At 40.3% G+C, this 22,917-nt stretch overlaps 2 protein-coding genes across 6 annotated transcripts in view; one reads left to right on the plus strand and one right to left on the minus strand.

The window, feature by feature from the left end:
* PXK (PX domain containing serine/threonine kinase like) overlaps positions 1–17,729 on the plus strand; it is a 35,442-nt gene extending 17,713 nt beyond the window's left edge. For 2 of the 5 annotated variants that reach the window (XM_084292953.1, XM_084292957.1), the window contains 12 exons: positions 506–580; positions 1,767–1,871; positions 2,020–2,121; positions 2,806–2,967; positions 4,137–4,254; positions 4,696–4,774; positions 6,924–6,972; positions 7,565–7,642; positions 8,061–8,147; positions 8,687–8,756; positions 9,732–9,794; positions 16,621–17,729. In XM_084292953.1, the coding sequence (XP_084149079.1) occupies positions 506–580; positions 1,767–1,871; positions 2,020–2,121; positions 2,806–2,967; positions 4,137–4,254; positions 4,696–4,774; positions 6,924–6,972; positions 7,565–7,642; positions 8,061–8,147; positions 8,687–8,756; positions 9,732–9,794; positions 16,621–16,826 (1,194 nt within the window). In that variant the 3' untranslated portion in view covers positions 16,827–17,729. Of the gene's footprint in view, positions 1–505; positions 581–1,766; positions 1,872–2,019; positions 2,122–2,805; positions 2,968–4,136; positions 4,255–4,695; positions 4,775–6,923; positions 6,973–7,564; positions 7,643–8,060; positions 8,148–8,686; positions 8,757–9,731; positions 9,795–13,441; positions 13,526–16,620 lie in introns of all 5 variants that reach the window. The other 3 variants (XM_084292955.1, XM_084292956.1, XM_084292954.1) reach the window with 3 other exon arrangements.
* A 385-nt stretch (positions 17,730–18,114) lies between these two features.
* On the minus strand, positions 18,115–22,828 carry PDHB (pyruvate dehydrogenase E1 subunit beta). The gene is made up of 9 exons (XM_084292960.1): positions 22,648–22,828; positions 22,422–22,529; positions 22,280–22,342; positions 22,167–22,202; positions 21,793–22,078; positions 20,801–20,911; positions 20,080–20,171; positions 19,462–19,603; positions 18,115–19,107 (listed from the first exon to the last, which is right to left on the minus strand). The coding sequence occupies exons 1-9, from the start codon at positions 22,744–22,746 to the stop codon at positions 18,962–18,964; spliced, it is 1,083 nt and encodes a 360-aa protein (XP_084149086.1). The 5' UTR covers positions 22,747–22,828; the 3' UTR covers positions 18,115–18,961.
* Positions 22,829–22,917: the final 89 nt, after the last annotated feature.

Genomic DNA, 22,917 nt, shown 5'->3' on the forward strand with positions numbered 1-22,917 from the left:
GCATTTTTGGATGCCAAATAGTTTGTTGTTCCTAAACACTTAGTTATGCTCCTGTGTTGAAACCTGTTGCCCTCTTAATTGTATCAGCACAGCTGTTACTGAGACTTTACTGGAGGGTGGATGTTGCTAAAACCTGCAGAAGAAGGGGAGAGCTGGTTTTGGTGGAGGGAAAGAATGGTGAGAGTTATGCTTTACTAGTTCACCGTTTACACAGTGCTTCAGTTTGGGTTTGGCAGAGTTCATACAGTGGTAGTAATAGAGGTCAGATACGGAGGAGGAAGCAGGCAATAATGCTTGCTTACTGTAAGGTCAGATGCTTTGTATTGTGAAAGCATGACCTTACTCATTCAGCCTTTTAAAGTTTGCTTCTTTATGTGTAATTTGCTGTCCAAAATTTACCTTTGAGCAGCTGTCTTAATTTGTGAGAGCAGAATGTAGATAATTTTTTTTTTTTATGGAATGCAACATATATTGTGATGCCTTTTCTTTTCCTATTTATTTCTAGGCTGATCTAGGCCCTGATAAATACTTGTCTGACAAAGACTTACAGTATGCTGTGAAACTTCTTTCTTCCTGCTCTGTGAGTATTCCTTGAAGACTTTTAAATTGTGCCAGCGCACAAAAAAAGTGCTTGCAAAAGCTGATCTTGCAGAAGTACATCTAGCTTATTAGAAATAGTTTGTAATTTTCCTTTCATTTAAAGATGTGTGAACCTTTTAATTAAATTCCCCGCGCAATATGAGCTAACATGTTCTCAGTGCAAACAATAAACCTGCAGGATTTTTACAGAAGTTTCAGAGTTGTAGCTAATTGTATTTTTCTCTTCTGGTACAGTACTGTGAGATCACAAGCTTTTATTTCATCTTCTCAATACTTTTACGCTGTTAGGGTAGTGCTGCCTAGGTGTCATTGCTATCCAGCGTACTGGGGATATTCTTGGGCAGCAGTGCACAAAGCAGTGGAATGAGTCATTATTTCTTTGGTTCTTTGAACTTGGGACAGCAATGTCTTACTAGAGGCGTGATGAAGGCTGTACAGTGTAAGCTCCTGTGCGATACCAAATTATAAAACTGACACCTTATAAATCCAGTAGACGTCTGTCCGAATAAAGGGACTGGCTGAAAAGGATGGTATTTCAAATGGGTCCATGTAGTCCTGAAACTTGGAAGTGCACATACCAAAATAGGCTGAAAATTAGCCTTTTAACCGCCAAACCAGACCAAACCCAGTATAAAATAAGATCTGAACAAGGGGTCTCTTCCTAACTAGCAATTTCAGTTGATGTATGTGTTGCACATGTAATTTATTTCAACATGTGCTGTCTCATTTGGTTTCGTAACGTTCCAGGAAGTTGTTACACAGATTTCTAAAGATGTAGGGCTGTTATGACACTTATTAATGTTGTCTTTCCTTGTGTGCCATAGTTGTATAAAACCATGAATGAATTTTTTAGCTTAGCTAATGTATTAAGTGTTAATTGGGGTGGATTCTTCATTTGTCTAAACTCCCAGTCTTTTAATTTTTAAAACAAAGAGGACAGTGGATTTTTCTGGATTTATTGTGGATATTGAGCAATGTCCTTGTGAAGTTTTCTTTGCATTTGCTTCAGGGTAAGAGTGAATAACTTGAGCAAATGTCACTGACAGAATCCAATTTATTAGTTCAAACATACAATTCAGACCGATCTTGTGTTTCTTGTGAATCAAGCAAAAACTAATTACAAAATCTGTCATCTGAAACTTACCTAGAGTTTCTTCTTTTGGTAGCATCCCTATATTTACAAAATCACTTTTGCCACTGCCAATGAATCTTCAGCACTGGTTATTAGACCATTCAGTGAAAAAGGGACACTAAAGGACCTTATTTATAAGGTAATGTCTTCTCTCCCTCTTCCCCCAGTTCAAATGGTTGGAATGACCACAGTCTTTTCTAAAACTGTTTACAATATATTGCTAAGCAAACTAAGACAATTCCTGGCTTTTCTGGGCATGCTACTTGATACGTATACTTCTTTTAAAGGCAAAACCAAAAGACCCATTCCTGAAGAAGTATTGCAATCCTAAAAAAATTCAAGGTCTTGAACTTCAGCAAATAAAAACATATGGAAGACAAATATTAGAGGTAATTTTTTTTTGCTTTCTTTACCAGCCTTTATGTGTTGGTGGGTGTTTGATTGTTTTGATTTTTTTTTGTTTGTTTTTTTGAGACCAACTAAGTAGAAAAATAGACAAACTTCTGTGTATGCAAGCTTTTTTCTTGGCAGCAGTCTTCAAAGCTAAATTTAAATTGAGATTAACTGCTGGTACTTGAATTTAGATATGTATGTGTGAGGCCACTTCTGACAAAAAATAAACAAAAAAAGAATAATAAAAAGGCAGCTGTTACATGTGGAGCTGAGGTGGGAGAGAGTTGGTAGTGTAGTTTATGTACCATGGGGAGAAAAGGGAAAGAAGTAATTCATATCTTACGGAATATGGACCACAAAATCGTTGTCACTAATTTTTTTTTTTAATTTTAAAACTTTAACATTCTGTAGAATTGTGACTTTGTTTCCACATCTCTCTGGAAGGTGTCCATAAGCCAGCTTTGAGTATTAGCATCAAATGTTTGTTTTGTGAGAAATGTTACCAGTGAAATGGGAATGAATAATCAGCCAAAGGTGATGCAGATAGAAGATCAAGTTGAGCAGGCATTCTAAATTAGAGGCCTCGTTTATTATTTGTCTGCTTTAGTACTGGAGCATTTGAGATCTTGAGATTATCAGACAGTCTTGTGACAGTGCTTCTGTCTTGGATTTTTTTTCAGGTATTAAAATTCTTACATGAGAAAGGATTTCCTTATGGCCATCTTCACTCTGCCAATGTAATGTTGGATGGGGACACGTGCAAGTTACTGGATCTAGAAAATTCCTTGTTGGGACTTCCATCATTTTATCGATCATACTTTTCACAGTTTCGGAAAATTAATGTAAGTTTCAGAAAATCAATGTAGCTGACTCTTACACATCCCTTGATCCTCAACTAGTGTTTGTGGAGAACTGACTTGAATGAAAAATGTCTCCCTCAACCCTCCCCTACCACCTTTTATCCTTTTTTTTTTTTTTTTTTTTTTGGCTTTCAATGTGGCTGCACAGAAGCTTTGCTGCAGCACAGTATAGACACTGTAGTGAGCAGAAGGGGAGTGCAAGTTAGCGTTTTCTTGACAGCCACACTGGCACAAATTTAGGTAAACTGCAGCCTTGTTTTTAAGACCGCTTTTCATACTTGTACACATCAAGCTGTTAAAGATATTTTTTAAAATTTATATGAAGGGTGTCTATTAACTGCAGGCTTATACAGGAAAATACTATCTTCCTACAAAATATTAAACCTAATTTGCCCTGTTGTAGTGATACAGTCTTTTAGCTAGTGCCTTGCCTTGCAATGCTTATTGTAATAAATTACGTACAGCATCATGAGACAGCTGCTTGCTGACCTTGCTAAACAAGTTTTACTGTGTTTAGCACAAGAAATGATCAAAAGTTCATGGTTAGTCCAAATCTTTTAGTGCCATGAAAGCACTAAGCCTCCTTCAGTAAGAGAATCCACTTCTCTATAAAACATGATTCAAAAATCTCAGAACTATGCTGCACATATGTACAGCTTATACAAGCCCAAGGAGGGGTGAAGGAGGCTCTCCTAGCTTTGCTATGTATTTCTACAGGGAGGTAGATACAAAGACAGCAAAGTGGCAGCTGGTTGTATTGTCACGACTCTTACTCTTTCCTGTTTGATGTAGCTAGGAAAATGTGTTCAGCTGTGATTTGTATCAACATACGGTTCTCTAATCTGCTGTGTATGAAATGAAATTGTTTCTTACGCATTTTTATGGAACATGACAATAATGTGCTCTGGTTTGCATTATCATTTGCTGAAAGAAAGAAGTAACTTCTTTTGCTTGAGATGGTAAGATTTCATTTGAGGTAAAAGTTGTGCAGGGTTAGGCAGTGGTTGGGAACTTAATGATTCCTCTTTTCATGCAAGGCCACCTTTTTTCTCAAATGTGTTACTGAATGTTTTAAAACCATTTGTGGATAGACCAATTAGTTCTGGCAAGTTGTGTTTTTCATTTTTTTAATTTTTTTTTTTCCTCTACAGACTTTAGAAAGCATTGATGTACATTGCTTTGGGCACTTACTGTATGAAATGACATATGGAAGACCCCCAGATACAATTCCAATAGACAGCTTCCCTCCTGCACCATCCGTGTTTGTTGGTTAGTATACGTTCAAGACAATGTCAGTCTGACTTCCTGCCTACCCTTACCTTTTACTGAAGCTGAAATGTTGTGAAATAGGAGCCTAAGACTTTTGTAGCCTGTAACAGGAAATTATTTAGCAATTTAAAAAAATAGCAAACGTGTTCTTCCTCAAATACGTAGCATATAAATGTTTTTTTAAGCTGTTTTTTTTATAAGTGATAAAACAGTGTGCAGTGATTAGATGTCTGGATCCCCTGGCCTCATGTCTAACATTCTTGAAAAGTTTGTATGTGTAACAATAATAGTATAATAAAAAACATGTGTCATAAAGCTTCATCACTGCTTAGTTGATGGAATACGTGGGGGAGCATAACACAGAAGTGCCAGGCTTTCATTATAAATTGTTTGCTATTCTGTAGCGCAAAAATGTGTCTGTACTTATTTTTTCTTTGGTAGTGTCTGTGTTGGAATCCATTCTGACCTGTGAAGCTATGAAGAATGGCATGCCAACTGTTTCACGGCTCTTACAGATGCCGTAAGTGTTAATGTACTTGTTCCATGCATAGTAATATTTGTAATTATTAAGGAGGAAGAATCTTTTTGCTCGTTCCTTATCTGGAAGATTTGTTCCTCATTCTGAGGGATGTGTAGTGTATCCCAAGTGAGGGTTTAAAACGGATGGACTTCATAGTCCCATCGCTTGTGAATATGATAGGAGCTCATTTAAAATTTCTGTCTCTCGGGGTGCTGGAGCTGTTACGAGTGCATTTTACTTAGCATGGCGCTATGGTTTCAAATGATTGAGCTATTAAAGCAGTGCAAGCGCGATTAAGAACATGTACAGATCATTTAAGGCATTTAGTATAAGGAATGTTTTTGTGTGACCCTTTTAGATCTACTTCAGTGGATTTAGCTATCAGTTTACTTACGACTTAGCAAAATAAATCTCTAGCTCTGCTCGGCAGAAACATTTAGACTGGGTCAAAGCATTGTGCAGAGGCTGGTTTCTTGCAAGGCTGGGTTAGGGACTCAATGAAGCATAAACAGAAAATATTTCCTTCCAGGCTGTCCTCCTAGTGATGTAGTGAAGTTGTAAAAGTGGATACGGAGTGAGAATAGGATGCAGCAAGTGTCAGTGCATGACTGAGCTGGAGACTGTACCTGTCTGCAGTGCCACCCGTCCTGCAGCTAGGAGACAGCAGTACTGGGGAAGTTGCCTGCAGGCTCTGCGCTGTGACGTGTCATCAGCGTGCTGAGCACAGAATCACAGTTCCTGGTGGGCTCACTTTTTGATAGTATGAGGTGCCAGAATCATGACCTCATAAATGACAGATTGCCCATATCTAAATCTGGGTCTGATCTCACAGTGTACGGATTGCAGGACGTTTAGAGCATGCTCCAAGAGTCGTATTTCCTGGTTGGGATGGGTCCCTGCAGTCGTGTCCCAACCTCCTGTTCCTTCTATTCCTCCCTTCCTCTGCTCTTGAAGGTAGAGAGGCAGGAGGTAGAGAGAAGAATGTAAGGAGAAATTCTGGAAGAAAACTGTGACTACAGGAGTATCCAAGTGTTAGAAGATGGTGAACAATCAATCTGTACCTGGCTCTATCTGCTGTGTAGGATATGTACTACATTTCCTTCACACCCATACTCTTTACAAAAGTGTTTTTCATAATGTGTAATGTGATGAATATAACTTAAATATTTGTTAAGCTATTCCAAATAAACTATGAGTTTACTTTAATTTTGCAAGGATATGTAATCAGAAAGGGGCAGAAAACTGCCCTGTAAACAAAGGTGAGCTTTTTTTTTCTTTAGCCTTTTTTTTAATTTGAGTTATTTCTGATTTTTTCATGGACTACTGATCTTACAATCTTGATTCTATACTAGAGAAAACAAAATTAAATATAGAACTGTGATAACTTTCCATAGTGAACGTCAACAGAAATCTGTGAAATGCTTATTTGGGAGCCAGGCTTGGTGATCTCTTTCTGGGACAGTTTTCTAGTATGTTCTCCAGAACAAAGTACCTTGAAATGGACTAAGTAGTTTATTTTCAGACTAACATTGCCCTCTAGTGTCTTTGTTTTGGATGGGAAAGTAATAATCATTTATAGTCTTGCTGATGGAGGCAAGTGAAACTCTTAGGATAGTTGCTTTAATTATCTTTGCTGGAGTATGGACAAGAATGCAGATATTTGGAAATGTTTGCTCATTGATCTTTTACGTGGTTCTTGTTAATGCTAAAGTAACAGTTGTGCTAAGAGTGCACCTGAAAAGATCAATGATTTCTTAGGTGAAATTTATTAAGGTCCCTGTCAATCTTCTGTTATTAAGGAATCAATGTACTTACAAGGAAAAATCATTTGTTTTGGAAAGTCCTTGTCTGCCTTTGATAATTACAGCCATTCTTTCAGCTTTCAAAATACATCCTAGAGTCTTGCTAATTCTGCTGTCAGTAGTGGCTATGTTCTGAGGGCTCGATGCTGCTAATTATAAGCAGGGCTTGGAAAATAAAAAGCAGTACATCGTCTGTGGGGGGAAAAAACAGTGAGGTAGGGAAGAGAACAGAGAAGGAAAAGAGGAAAGAGGGAGTTAGGTGAACAGTACCAGTAGTATTCCCTCTGGTTCTACCTGTCTCTTGGGAATAATGTTCCTTTCTTTTTCTTTTTTGCACCCACTCACAGATTATTCAGTGATGTCCTGCTAACAAGCTCTGAGAAACCACAGTTTAAGGTAAAGTTGAATGTTGATTTGCTGATGTTTGTGGAAGCACCAAGTTGTGGGTAGCTATGCATCAGTTAACAAATAGGGTAGAGGACAGCTGGCTTTACCTGGCTTTATGGTGATTCCCATTGGTATTTGGATTCCTTTGCTGAATCATACCCAAGAAAATTATATCAACTCTTCAAAGAGGGCACAGTGTGACCCATGAGTGATTCAAGTGTAGCTCTTGTATTGGAGCTAATTTGCATGATTAATCATGGTGCCCTACTTAGCAGCCTCGTTTTGCTGAAATTGCTAAGGGCTGTGGAATCTGATTTTGCTAGGTTAGATCACTGGCACGTTGTAGCCAGCTGCAGTGCTGGGACTTTCAGGGAGCTGCTTCTTGCCCCCATCAGGGAACTGCCCTGAAGCAGGCATGTGCTGTGTGTCTTGTGGTGGTCGGCCTCATGGCATTTTGGGGATGTGACTAGGGTACCAAAGTAATTAGCTGTTCCTGGCTTTAGACAGGCAACATGGTCAGATGAATGGTGAGTTTTGAGCTGTGAAGTTGTATTTTCCTTTATCACATTTTGTGCTTTTTTTTTTTCCCATTCTGTATTAGGTTCCTACTAAGCTAAAAGAGGCATTGAAAACGTCCAAGGAATGCATAGAAAAAAGATTAACAGAAGAACAGAAATTGGTAACTACTGCATTTCTTTACTGTATTTCCTACAGACATTGTTTCCTCTTAACATGTTTAAATGGGGAAAGTGAGCTTTTACTCAGTGATTTTGAGCAATAAAGGTTTTCATCACCAGATTTGCTTTCCCAAAAAATACAGTATTGAAGAGATGTAGAACAGCTGATGAATGTATGGCGTGAGACTGTTTCAAGTGGTGCAGCTTCACGGTGACTCCTAAGTTAAAGGATCATTTTAACTGCAGTGTGAGGCTCCATAATCTACCAGCAACAGTAAAGATTAGAGTTAAAAATTTTAAAAGAAACCTAAATATGCAAAGTGACTACAGTGTTTTTTTCTTGCATGCCAAGCATATGCCTTGCCTGACAATATTTGAGATTTTAACATTGTCTTTTTCTATTTTCCCTTAATTTTGAAGATTCACCAGCACAGAAGACTGACAAGAGCGCAGTCTCATCATGGCTCTGAAGAAGAAAAAAAGAAAAGGAAGATCTTAGCAAGAAAGGTAATCAGTTTTTAAATAGGTTTCTCACACAGAAAATTACTGAATGTGTAGCATGAACAACCACAGGTGTGCTGCTGTATTCTGTTTCATGCTTCTCTGTACTACTGCCTTATTAGAAGTGATAACTTTTTCTAAATGGTAGCCGACTTGTATATTGGTTTAACCTGTTTAAGGTTACTTAATGAAAACAGGCTTAGTTAATACCTAATACACAGATAACAGCCTGTGCTGCTGCTGCTTGCTGCCCAGTGAAGGTCTTGGAGCAGTTTTTCATTCTTCTATAGCACACTGTGTTTCTGATCTTTTTTGGTGGGTCAATTTTCTGCATTTCCCTTGCTGTCAGAGGGTACTGAAGTTGTCCTTTTTGCTTGCCTGGAGGTATTTGAGCCACATGTTGGATGCAGGGAGAACAGTATTGGGCATTGATAAACCTTGTGTGATACAGCAGATGGCTGTTACAAATCTCTGTGTCAGCTCAGTCCTCATCAAGGAAAGAGGTTATTCATTTACACCTTCTATTTCTTTTGCTTTGTTTAAAGAAGTCAAAACGCTCTGCCTATGAAAGTGGGGAAGAACACTCAGCAAAATACAGCAACTCAAATAACTCAGGTAACTACAGAGAAAAGAGTTTGCTTCTACACAGCTATGATGATTTTTTTTTGTTGTTGTTACTGTAATTTTCTGTCTAAAAAAGATCCAGGGTCACCATCAGTTTACATGGTAATGTTGGACTACCAAGCCTGATAGCACTGTTTTGAGTATTTAATAATATATAAATTGAGGGCTTAAAAATGCCATCAGTTCGAGATTTTTCAGCTACCTAATATAAAACACTGTGTCCTCTCTTCTGTGCTCCATTCCCTAAAAAAAAAAAAAAAAAAAAAAAAAAAAAAAATCAGTTTCTTCAATCTGTTTGACATTTGAGTGGCGTAATAATACCATGATTTGGGCCATTCAGTGATGTAGCCTTCAGAGAGAAACTCCAGGGTGATCTGTATTCTTCAGTAAGGTATTAAGATGAATGAAAAAAATATCTTTTCAATTGCTGCTTCGGTGTCAATTTCTAAAACAACAAAGCATTTGACAGGTCCTATAGTTAAAAGGAATGGTGTGTACTAATGAAAAGTTTGACAGTTATCTTGCATGCTTAAAATGTGTCCGAAAGCAGCCTACTGTGGAATTGTCAGAATAACTTGTGGAGTACAGCAACTGACTAAAAATCATCTCTTAGAAGGAGAAGTGGGGTGCCATCCATGCACTGGCACAACTCTTAAGGAAAACAGAATTTGGACGCTGAAATCCAACAGCCTAAGCAACAGAAAAGAAGGGTTTCCCATTGAGGAGTACTGTTGAATGTGCTTCTAATGTGTTTGGACCTCCTCTCCTACTATGTGCCATAAAGCCTCTCTGTTCAGATTGGGTCGGAATGACAATATCCGTATGAATGGGAACTTCTCCCAAGTTTTCAGTGGAAGCAGGGTTGAATCATCAGTCAATAAAGTTGGCCTGTTTTCAACAATCTGTCTTGTCTGACTGTTGAATTTTGTATCACAGCTTTAGTTACTAGACTGTTGTTTTATTTAGCAGGCTCTGGGGCGAGTTCCCCATTAACATCTCCATCATCCCCCACGCCACCCTCTACAGCAGGTAAGCTCAAGAGTCATTACAGTGTCTGTCTTTTTTTTTTTTTTTTTTTTTTTTTTTTTTTAACCTCCCTAACTGTATTATTTCCAAAGATGATTAAGGGATGATGGTCTTCAAGGATGGAACACAAGAGATGGCATTTATCTTGTATCAGCCTGAGCGTGGGCATTTGCTCGCTTTTGAGGGCCATAGAGAACTTAATACGGTTTCTTTTTGTTTAATAACCTTTTCTTGTGGTATACCTGATTTACCCATAGAGCATAAGTGTTTGTTTCAAAGTCTCTATTAGTCTAGTCCTATGAGTATTGCTACCTTCCAGACATTTTCTGGCTTTCATGTTGCAATATCCATTTGTTCTGATGTTAATGGCCAGGGGACTCTGAAATACTGTTTGTTGATCCCTTGTTTTTGTGTATTGTCTGTTTACACCTGTATTGCTGTGTTGTAATTTCAGAGGTTTTGTGTCTGACAAATTGAGTGGCTTAGGCTGCATAAATCTCTTCTCTGCTAGCCCACTGGTAACACCAGTAGAGCATCTTATGCAGAGAAACAAATCAGAAACAGATTTGGGTCAAAAATAAACACTTCATTTTTAGCCAGTTCCCTCTTCCAGTTTGCTAGGTAGCTGTGCAGACAGTTTTGCTAATGTTTAGGACAGGTGGTGGGATGTGGTGCAGAATCTGCTTGAGTGGGCATCGCCAGAAATAGAAATACTTGTGAAAGTTTGAGTGCAAATCTGAATATTGAGCTACAGTGGACAGGCTTCAGTCAGAAAGGCTAGAAAAGCAGCACTGGCAAACATTAACAGCAAAAGATGTTAATGGAGAATAGATCTGGAAGGGAAGCTGTCTGTAATGTCTGTTATGACAACTCGTGCCATACAATTCCTACTCACAGGAGCTTTCTGTAGAGTACAACTTGTTAACCAAAGTGAGGAAATCAAATTTGTTTGCTGTGGGTGGTCTTTCAAAGGATGCTACAGCTTGTGAGTTTGAGTTTCAAATCATTTGTGCTGAAATTCAAATTAGTCACTTCTCCTTCAAGTTGAGAGCACGTTGAAGTGTATGTTTTCTGAACTAACTTCTTCCAGTTACTCTAAACAAGTTAATTACAGTTGTTGTGTTGCACAATAACAGCGCTGTTCTCTGGATGCATTGACTCCTAGCTGGAGGGTTTATTTCATGTTCTGTATGCTTGAAATAGGAAGTAGCCAAAAACGCAGAAGAAAATCCCATGCCTTCAGAAGGGGATTTAGAAAACATTATTTTTCTTTCTGAAATCAGACTACCTTTTACTTGCATTTTGGCTTTAATGTGTGTTGGAACTTGACTGCAAGCTCTTTCAAGTTTTGAGCATATGGTGCAGGTTTGTGTGTAGACATGGCTCAGATGGCTAAAAACGGCTCATGTTTTGGCCCAAAAACTTGGCTGTGATGTTCCCACCCTGTCACAGTGTTGGTCATCCAGCTGGCAGTGTGCACGTGGGGACTTCTAGTGATCTGCCCCATGTCTGACATGGTGCACAGTGCCTGACCTGCATTCAAATCTGGGAGTGCTTTGGTGGGCTGATGGTGTTGATGCATTTAAGTTGGCATGAAGGCAAGCGTCACCATCTCAGGAATGCTTTCGTAAGTAGAATTTATAGAAGAAACTTCAGATACTAGCTCCAAGAGAAGGATAGTATGTTTTTCACCAGCAACCTTGTCCTTGTACCTATTCTGTGCAACTGTGCTATTCATGACCTGTTGCAAAACTCACTGGCCCCATGGTAGGACTTTTTTTTTTTTTTTTTTTTTTTTGTGACAGTTGATGCATCTGTAGCTTCTCTCTCTTTTTTCCTGTTCCCCTTGGTTTACTAAGGATATTTACCTCTAAACCAAAATTGCTTGTGGATGTCAGTGTGGTGAGATGACCCTCAAAAGGGGAATGAGGTTTTCAGTCTGTCTTTCTGTTTTGGTTGTGGTATGTTAGTATCATGGCATGTTAAAGCGTCTTGCTGATACAGTGCCAAACCAAAAAGAAGGCTGATAGGGAAGAGGGTATCCGACAGAAGCTTCTGTCCTTGTGGCCTGTTCCCATCCCGGTCAATGTGGTTTGTGGGTATGTACAGAGCCAGAAACACTGACCAAAGGTAAATGGGCTCCAGGCTGCCATGCCCTGGGGAAGGAACCTCATTCAGGGGGTTTCTTGCACGTTGAGATGTGCAAGAAACTCTGAACAAAGTGTGAGACTTCGCTTGCAGTGGAGCGCTTGGTGTAGTCAATGCAAAACGTACCAGGAATGAAAATGAGTGCAGCTACGATGGCTGCAGCTGTAGGATTGAATGTAACCTGCTCCGAGGGGAGAGGTGTCTAGTAGAGACCTGGATTCCCATGGGAGTTTCTCGCTGACCAGAATGTTTGTTTTGGGTCAGTTTTGTTGCAGTTACCTGGATAACTACCATCTCTGAAATACATTTAGATCAATGAGCCTAATGTAACTTCTGTGTTTCTGACATTCTCTCTTGAATGTTTGATTTATTTTTTCCCCCTTTACTTGCACACTTCTAACTTCTATCTACTTTGCTTCCTTGAATGTCTATTATTGTTCTTTGTGGCTAGGATCAGAAGGGATGTAGAACACTGTGGTACGGGTTATTTGAAACTTCACTACATTTTCTCCAAATCCAGTAAGCCCATAAAATTCCAGAAAGCTCTCTGTGATAGAAGTTCGGAGGGTGCCATTTTGGCCAACCCCTTCAGAATGATACCAATAAATAGGATTGCTGCCCTGCGAGAATAAAGTGAGAGAGTTGTACTGTACTTTAGCTTTTTCTGTGCCAGTTGTTCTGAATGTTTCCTGAAGAGCCATGTGGTGCATCTTTTCTGCTCTTCAGCTGTCTATAAGACCATTTTAATGCTTTAGCAAGCACTGTTCTTGAGTGTCTGATCCATGTAGCGTAAGTGTAAATACAGGTGTTAATATGACAGGACGTGTTCCACGAGCTGAATGAATTTCATCTTCTGTGGCTAATATTCCTGCAGATTTCTTGCTAAATATCTCTCAATGCACTTTAATACTGTAAAGCTTGAATTACAGCATGTGCAATTGAAAATATGTGTGTTGCATTTGTACATCAGGTATAATAATCCTTACAGCATGGAAAATGGTGGTTCATTGTTCAGAATTCACAGCATTGAATATGTAATCTGAAAAAATCAATCTGCTATCCCCACGTTTTTCAGTGAATGAGAATGTATTGATTTTTGTACTAAATTTTCAGCTAACACTATCTGTTTTTCTTACTTTGACACGAGATCCAGATGATTAACTTGTGTCCTCTCTCTTTCTCTGCTGTCTTCAATAGAGCATGCATCATTTTGAACGTGAATTTTCGGAAAAGTAAGCTAATGCTGATTTATCTCTTTAAAGATGCTCTGTTTCTGTATGGGAAAGTTGAATGCAAATCTTAAACTTGCTTAGTATTGGGAGGGAATAGAAGAAAAAGATCTGAACATTCTTATGGATTATTTTAATGAAATACAGCATCTTTAAAAACTATCACTAAAATGATGTTCTTTGTTTGCATCCCATTCTCTCAGCAAATTTTTAATGCTATTTGCACAATTACTGTCACTTTAAATTCATAATTAAGTTTTTGTTTCAATTCAGGCATCAAGTTTACAGCATCTGATTTACTTCCTATTCCTTTTAACACACTCTCTTAACAAAAATGTCCCTGTAAAAAAACCCTTGGTAAGTTCTTGTTTGAGTGTTTTATTGTTATAACTGTAAATGAGTAAATGTGTGTTTGCAGGCAACTCCTTCCAGCATATGCATTGGAAAGGTCTAGGGATAATTGAGCACTTGTCTGAAATATTTTTCCTGGTAAATATGGGAAAATACTTCATTGTTGGGTAGAACAATTTTTTAGTAGATGTAGCTGTGTACAAATACACTGGAGTGAACTAAGATTTCCTTTGCACCACTCATGTCCAGAAGGACAGTGTGATTGAAATGAATAGATTTGAAGGGTTTTCAGAATCAAGGTCTTAATTAACAGGTTCAATATGTAATGGTCACAGCTAGTCAGATACTATCTTAAAACCTGTGTGTATTTATATTTTAAGGTAGAGATAGAGTGTAAGATCTCCTAAGCGTTTCTTTTAACTGTGTTATGTTGGCAGCACAATTTCAATAATATTTAGTCCTGAGGAACTTAACACACTTGCAGGAAGGTGGCGTCTCCCTCTACTTCTGTGTCCTTTATGACACCATTCTAAAATAACCAGACCAAAATCTGAAGGTAGCACATGGAAACTTGGCCTAATTCTTATATAGTGGCTTTTTGCCTTTGTCAAATAGGTACCTTCTTTTGCTGAATGCATTACTGTTTGTATTCCACACCAAGTCCTTGCCACTGTTCTCATCATCGTTCCCTATTGTGTCTTGTACAACCACTTGCAAAACCTCTTCGATCTCATCTTGCTGTTCCAGCTAAAAATCTTGTCTTTTTTCTCTACAACTCTTGCATCTCTTTCATAGGATAGTTTAGGTTGGAAAACACCTTTAAGATCATTTGGTCCGGCCTTTAACCAAGGCCAACTCCTTTGTGATGAGCCATTCTTGGCTCTTTTACAGCTGTTAATCTGATCCCAAGTTCGATGCTAGCGTTGGGACGCCAGACCCTTGTGTTGTTCTGCTCTGACCGCTTTAACCTCGAAAGTGATTACTTCAACTGTTCTTGGTCTTGTTCTTGTGGCAAATTGTCAAGTTTTGCTTTACTGTGCTCTACTGTCAGTGTGTATACAGAGACATGAGAAACAGGACTCTAGCCTAGGGGATGATTTTCCAGTGTTTCTAATAACAAATTATATCTTTGGCTACTGTAAAAACACAGGTTTGGATATTTAGATAACCTCAAGGCATCAATATGCAGTTTGCTATTTCAGTTCATGCTAACATTGTGCAATGCTCTGATTACTTAAGAGAGTAGTTGATCCACATGCAACGGGCATGTTAAATTGTTCCACTTGATCCCTGGTATTTCTGCTAAGACTTGAATGCTACTTCTGAAAGGGAGGAGTGTGAAAACAAGAGCCCGATACAGACTTCTGTTTTCTTGTCACAGAGAAGGGTTTTCATGCCAATGAGAATTTCTTCTGCGAGTCTGAAGTGCTATAATCATAGCATGTATTAATGTTCATTGGCAAAATAGAATGCTTTGTGTAAATACTCTTTATTTGGAGCTTGGTACCATATGGTAAAAGTCTCAAAGACTGGTACAAATTGAAAATGAAGGAGCTTTGAGTTATGACTTTCATCTAATACAAATACTTTATTTTCTTACAGCAGCTTTTTTTTTTTTTTTTTCTCCTTACTATTGCCTGTTAGTCTGAGAGAAAGCATTAGTTAGAAACTGAGAGGGAAGCAGAGCCCAGAGAGCATCTTGACACCTTTTTTTGCTTTGTGTGGCTGAGCTTTATCCTTTGAATACTTCTTGAATCCATGTCACACAATTTCCAGTAACTTCTTGGTATTTATTTACTTCATAGCAAGTATTCCTACTTCAGAAACCTTAATCTCTTGTTTGGCCTCACGTTGTTTGCTCTTTTGTCCAAAAGTATCATAGTTCTTGCTGCTTACCAATCTATTCCTCGTTGTAGGTTAGTTACCAAAACCAGGTGTTGGGCTATAGATGTCGTTTGTCTCTCTAGCCATATTTTGGAGTAATTCATGAACTAGACAATGGAGTTAAAGTTCATCATTCAATAATCCTAAATCTTAACCCTTATACCCCTCCTCATTCCAGAACATAAGAGAAGACAGGCCCATCATTCCCCATACAGCTTGGGATGTGCTATCAATGCCACCTTCACGTGGTTGTCTTGTGGAACAGCTCAGGGTCACCTCCGGCCTTTGCTCTTACTCCTGCCATTTATCTTTGATTACTTGTGTAGAAATTATGGTGTAATGTGCAGCAGCTGAGTTGCACAAGAGCAGGGTGTTCAGGAGAGCAGCTTGGGGCAAGTCAGGCCATCTGCTGGGATCTGAGCTGCCAGGATCCTCACTGCTGGGTTAGATGCCTGCATGCACAGCTCTGGTCTCTGGCTTCCCAGCCCTCTCCCTGCAAGTTGTCAGGACATGGAGCTTGAAGCACGATAAGACAATACGAGAGGGATGTGACTGGGGTCAAAAGCAAGGGCCAGACTGCAAGGTGGGGGTACAGGCAGAAGGCAAGTGGTGTGAGTGGCAGATTGTTGTGATTCATTTGGCCTCTGAAACAGGCGTTTGCTTGTTTCTCCATGGTTGGTTGGTCTGACAGTGAAAGCGTAAAACATTTTCATAAACCCTCTATCTGCAGTTAGTCGCCTAAAAATGAAATATAACCTGACCAGGTATCACAAATGCTACAGCAATGTGGTCCATGAGCGTAACATTAATCATATAAATATGAAGTTAGTAAGATCTGCTCCCAGTATTTGGTACTGCTTATGACCCAAAGGGCAAACAGCTTCACTGGCGACAAACAATAGAAACTGAGCCTGGGGAGCTCTGTTAATTGTTCTGTTTCCTTCAGTGCAAGATCACGTTTGAGTCATGTTTTGCATCCTTGCATACTGAGGCACTTCAGGCTTCTTTTAGAGGTGTCTCAGGTGACACAACTCACCTGCAGATAGAGGGATTTGATCACTTTGGCATTTTTCACCCGTTCTGTTCTTCACACTGCACTTGCTTTCAAGGAATGACGTGACTAGTGCAGGACTGACCTAGTCTGGCTACACAGCCACAGCGCTCTGCAGCAGGACCTCCTGGGCATACTCAAACATCTTCTCTCCTCAACTCAACAGGAGCATCGTCGATACCCCCAGCACCACCACCGCCGCCCCTGCCACCAGCAGCTCCTCCTCCAAGTACAGAGGTGCCAATGCAGCCGAGCCCTCAGCCCGCCATCAGCGCAAGCCGAGGAGCTTTACTCAGCTCCATTCAAAACTTTCAGAAAGGAACTCTGAAGAAAACACAGACGTGTGACTACAGTGCTCCCAGGATCAGCTGAGGCTACCGGTTCCACCAGGATTGAATTCCCCTTCCCCTTCCTGTGCTGTCTTGGAACAAGCCCCTTCTGCGTGGCGACATTCACCAGCATAGAGCGGCTAACCACGCTGTAGCTCCATTTTACCCCTCTTTCAGCTTTCCTTGAGCAGCAGCACTGCACTGTGGATTGCATTGCCATGCTAAGTATTCTATTCTTTTATTTGGTTTTAAGAACTTTTTTCTCTAGCTACACTATCAGGGCTGTATGGCTGAATAAAAATCTGAAAATAGGAATGACCACAATCAAGGTGAATTGAAGCTTTTTTTTTTTTTCTAGCTCTGTTTCCCCACTTTTCTTGCCAAATTACAGGAATCTAGTTTTAGTCTGCTGTAAGATTTTTTCAGTACTATTCATATAACTGTAACTCATCTCACTCTTCCTGCATCAAATCAGCAAGTTTTGTTTTAGATAATCCAAAAAAGTAAAACCAACCCACCAAACCAACCTTTGAAGTATACTGCACAGGTGAGGGAACTGGAGAATTAAATCTTATTCCCACCGTATTTGTTGGTGGAGTAAAAATGCTGTCTCAAACTTGTTTTAATGGACATCCTACCTGCAACTCTAAAGGAAAGTTTTTTTTAAGTAAGGAAACAGGTGAAATGGGAGTTAATAGGGCACCAGGATATTATTCATGATTTAGTTAAATGGGACTTTACTTCAAGTTAATTTTACAGCTTAAACTTTATTGAAAGATCCTTTTTGATTTGACTAAAACCTTAAATTGCACTTTAAAGGATTATAGATAATCCATTTTTTAAATTCAGATACATCAGTGTTTGTTACTATGCAGAGAATGTCTGTACAAAGTTTCATGTAACCTGTGATATTCAGTCATTTTTATTAAAATGTTAATGGAATTCCTCCTGCAGTGTGGTGGTGGATGTGTTCTGATAGAACTTTGCTTGCAAGCCAGGCTTCTAAAAACCCTAATAACACTTCTGCTACCAGGAAATACCCTGAGAGGTATTCCTGGCTTGTAACTGAAATAGGACCTAAGCTCTTCTGTCTGCTTAAGAGAGGTAAGTATCCAGTTCAGTGGGAAGGCAGCTTTTCCTGACTATAGAGCAAGTCATGCTGCACAGACTGCTACAGGCACTGCTTACTCCGGTACTGGTTGCAGTAACAGAAGCTGCTGACCAAAAATTACCTGTCAGGAATAGCCCCTTAGCTAAACCCTGGTATGTGGTTGCAGTCTAGCAGCTTAAAAGCTACCACAACTCTTTCTGAGCTCTTCAGACACAACTACTACTTTTGAATAAATAGTTTATTACCCAACTCTGAATAAAATCTTTTTTTTTTTCCCCCACATATAAGAACTAGTGTTTGAGCATTCTATTGTTCATCCCTCTGGCAAGTTAAAAAAAACCACAAAAACAAAAACATAAAAGCAACAAATAGGAGCAAGTGTTTTATCACTGTACATGACAGCTAGTAAAGCAAATGTGACAGCTAATAAAGAATAAATAGATAGTATTTCCCCTTGCATACCAAAGAGGATGAGGATCTTTAAGCTTGTGCGCAGAAGCTTTTCTGTGTGATGAAAGAGTACTCCTCAGCCTGAGTACATTAGCTCTTAACCCATGCCACAGGCCACTTTGTACAGATATAGTTGCACTTGCTGAAAGCAAGGCCTTGCTCAACTCCAGCTTGATTCTTCACCATCAAAAAGCCTTGCAAATAGCTCCTAGAGATATGTGGCATTCCAGGACTAAATTCAGGGCAAATTCCCCTTTTGCTACTATTTTTCACTCATCCACCATCACAGTCAGTTAAACACAGGTAGTCCAATAATTACAAGCCAAGCAGAAATTGAAGTGTTTTTTTTTCCTCCCTTTGAATTTTGAATACATGGAGATCCCAACCCACCTGTACAGCTGAAGTACAAGCTGACTAACAGACAAGCATTACCACATCATTGCTTATATCAAGTGTGGCTTAGAGGGTAACCCTGTTACACACAGCCATGTAAATATTTCTGGTAGATCACTGTACTTGACTGTACAAAAGAATGTAGCTATACAAAGTTACGCATACAACTTGCCTTACACCCTTAATACTTTTTAAAGCAGGACTTTAAAACATGTATTTACAACTCAGATATTCAAAGTTTTCTTCACTGCAAATATTATATCTTTCACTTGAGGTATGCAGTTATCTTCTAAAATTTTTGCATAAGGCATAGGAACATCTGCACCGGTAACACGCACAGCTGGAGCATCCAAGTAGTTAAAGGCAGATCCTGAAACAGAAGACAGGTATCAGGTTGATGCACACTATGGTTTTCCATCAATTTAGCATTTAAGGCCTAATATACTTTCAACAGTTTTCTTCCTGTAGTTCCAGAGATAGCTGTTCCTGCTCGTTTATCAGCATGCACTGCAGTTTAGACAGAAAGTTACCATCCTGCTTCTCACAGGCTCTTAGGATAAGGTTTACACCAGAAAGCCAGCTGAATTGACCGTATGAACACCACTAGAGCAAGACAGCTACACTTAAGCTCCAACTAAGTTTCTCTTCATCTGGCTTTATCATGAAGTCATCAGAATTTAGACTAGGAAATGAGATCAACTTGTATTATCGAAAACCTCAGTACCTTCCATGATCCTGGCACAGATTTCAGCTCCTACTCCAAACTGCGGCCATCCTCCTTCTACAGTTACAAGGTGGTTTGTCTTGATAACGCTGGCTTCCACCGTTTCGATATCCATTGGTCTAATGGTGCGCAGATTTATCACCTGAAAAAAGCACTGAGTGAGTTTCATGATGATCTAGGCCTGTTTTTTTCTGCTGTTTGGGTACACTGTCCTCTAGCACTTTGTTCTATTCTGACTTCCATGATAAGACTTAATAATTTCATTAACTTTATCCTGACAGAGACTCTGCAGAACAGTTCCTGGTGGCTCCTGGGAAGTGTCAGACAGATGAGTCTTGCCATATATAGATACAACCATGCTGATAGGTAGCGTCATTGTTCTGCTTACACAGAGAGGCCAATCTGAACATCTTTAGTAGTTCTGCCTTAAGTTTGTGATGAAAGAGTCAAATGCAGAAACATGTAACACACATGCTTGGCTTGTTGACTGCTAAGGCACTTAAAATATAAGAAGCTTGTTGTTTATAAACTGACATTCTGCAGAGCCTGAACAAAGACCCTGTCTGCCTTTTTGCCCTAAGTCCAAGGAAAGGGAGAAGCAACAGAAACCCCACACACCTCGCATTCTACACCTTCTTTGGCCAGTACAGCAGCTGCTTCCAAACAGTGTCCAACAGGTCTTGAGTGTGACACTAATGTAACATGAGTTCCTAGAAAAAAGTGTTAAAAAAGCAAATAAAGACTTAAAGCTTTTCTCTAAGTCCTAGATTCTTTTCAAGGTAGCGTTAGTAGTCTCTTGTAATTTAAGTCCCTTTCATTTAGTTGAAATGTGAAGTATTCCACACCCATACTTAACATGGAGAGTGGTAGTAGGACTATATGAAGACACAAACTTTATCTTTTAATTTGGAGATCAGATATTTAATAGTTTTTACATTTTCCCTTTTGAGCATTTATATCATTCAGTGGTAATTTATGAACAAAGAGGCTAAAATGCTATAGTGATCTTATCCATTTTTGAAAAAATAATTAAAAGGTGAAGAAAAAAAGGTTTCCTTGCACATCACCTACACTATCCCTACAGTAAAGAACAAATCTTTTAGAAAGGTGCTGTTTGAAATGAGATACAGAGAATCAGGTAATTTTTCTTTATACAGGGAACAGAACAATTAAGTATACTACAGTACAAGTAACATTGATATTTGAAACACTTTCTTATGTCCCATGACAGGAGTCTCTCTCAACAGTTGAATTTTAAAAACAAAACAACAACAAAAAAAAACAACAGTCCCCTGGCAGTTCACTTAGTAAGGATACAAAAAACATGTTCTTGGCTTACCTTCCCTTTCTATTTTGGCTTTTCCAATTGGAACAACAAAATCCTTTGACTGTGCCTGTTCAGACATTTCAAAGGGAACACCGTACAGCAATTCGTTTTCCAGCATCACAACTAGAACAAAACACATTTGGATTAACTTGTACTTCTAGAAGAAGAGGACTGTGCTTATAAAACTGTATTGCAGCAGACTAGCTCAAGATAGTGACTCTATCCAGGCAACAGAGACTTCATTACATTTGTAAAAGCAGTAATAATAACAACAACAGTATCAACAGTCTACTCATCACTACTGAATCAATTTTAAAACTGTCTAAGGTTTAATATTATACGTGATAAGGTATTTAGCTTTTGGCATATGACAGTGATAGATATTTACACAAAAGATTTAAAGAGCTTCGTATGTTTCCTCCTTAAAAAACAAACAGAAACTGACAGAATATAGAGCTGGGAAGCATAGGCTGATGAAGGTAACTGACTTACGAAGCCTTTGTTTTTAAAAAGGTAGACTGTAAAATTTAAGCCTGTATACTCCGCTTCACAAACTAGATCAAAGAGAGTGGGAAAGGTCACGATGAATAACTATTTCTGTAGAATTTCTAGTTTCAGAAAGGTTTTAAATTTTGCACATGTACTTGTGAGAAATAAAAAACAAAAATTGCCCTACTTTTGGTTAATGAGATTCTGAATTTATCACATGGTCTGACACTGTATATGTAGGAACTCCTCCTGACTCATCTCCCTCATTTTTAACTCCTTTACGGTAAGTCCATAAACACAGCTTCTAAGCTTTCAGATCGGTACCAAACTACCATTAAGGGTAGAACTGGCAACAGCACAAAGAGGCTACTGCTACCAAGCCAAATAAGCATTGGGAAAAAATTACGTATCAGCATCAATACACCTAAAAATATATATTTTAATATGAGGCAGGAGGGGAAAACGGACATTCTTTTCAGCACTGACTGTGAGATAGCACTGTGATCTGTGTTCACCTGGATTGTCATCCCGGATTGCCGCTTTCAGCAGACCTTTGGCATCTTCTGAGCTCCAAGGACTAACAACTTTGAGTCCTGGGCAGTGCCCGTACCACGCCGCGAAGCACTGCGAGTGCTGTGCAGCCACGCCAGCGGACGCCCCATTGGGGCCTCGGAAGACGATGGGCACGGGGATGGCCCCCGCGGACATGTAGCACGTCTTGGCTGCCGAGTTGATGACCTGATCGATGGCTTGCATGGAGAAGTTGAACGTCATGAACTCGCACACCGGCCTCAACCCTGCCTGTTGAAGTGTCAGATGAGAGGTTGGTAAGCTAACAAAAAGCGGTTCGTTTCATGGTGTAATTAAGAAGGAACGTGAGGGTACAGACCATGGCAGCACCGACGGCGATCCCCGTGAAGCCCATCTGCAAAGAAACAAACGGAGAATAAGCACGGGGGGCGCTGAGCCGACCTCTTAGGTGCAAAACATCCGAAGCCATACCTCAGATATCGGCGTGTCGATGATCCTCTTGTCCCCGTACTTCTTCCACAGCCCCCTGGAGATCTGCGGGGCAGCAAAACGCCGTCAGCCCCCGTGGTTGGCCCCCCCCCCACCCCCCGTCCCGGTAACGGCGCCCCCTCACCTTGTAGGCACCGTCGTACTGGGCCACCTCCTCCCCCAGCAGGAAGACTCGCTCGTCCCTCTCCAGCTCCTCATCCAGCGCCTGGTTCAGGGCGTCCCTCACCGTCACCTGCGGGGCGACACCGAGCTCGTCCCGCTCCCGGAGCGCCGGGACGCCCCCTGCACAGCCCTACCCAGCCCTACCCAACCCAGCGGCTCCCCCTCGGGGCTCTGCTTCCCCTTTTTACCTGGATGGCGGCGGCGGCGGAGAGGCGGAGGCCGCGGCGGGGCTGCGGGAGGCGGCAGCCGAGGGGCGCCAGGAGCCGCAGCGCCCGGCCCGCCGCCATCTTGGCCGTGTCCTCTGAGGGGCGGCGGGAGAAGCGCAGCCCCGCGCCCGGCTCTCGCGAGACCTCGCCTCGCCGTGACGCCGCCGGCTGAAGGGAGGCGGCGCCCCGCCCTCACCCGACCGGAGGGGGCGGGGAAAGGGGCGTGGCTTCACCAAACCACGCCCCCTCCCG

The sequence above is a fragment of the Netta rufina genome (assembly GCF_964035555.1).
Source record: "Netta rufina genome assembly, chromosome: 10".
Lineage (NCBI taxonomy): Eukaryota > Metazoa > Chordata > Aves > Anseriformes > Anatidae > Netta > Netta rufina.

Coding starts and splice junctions, on each gene's coding strand:
- PDHB (XM_084292960.1), bottom strand. CDS start 22,746: ATGGCGGCGGGCCGGGCGCTGCGGCTCCTGGCGCCCCTCGGCTGCCGC. Junction 20,912..21,792: donor AATCCGGGATGACAATCCAG/GTGAACACAGAT, acceptor GTTTTGTTCTAG/TTGTGATGCTGGAAAACGAA. Junction 20,172..20,800: donor AGCCAAAATAGAAAGGGAAG/GTAAGCCAAGAA, acceptor ACTTTTTTCTAG/GAACTCATGTTACATTAGTG.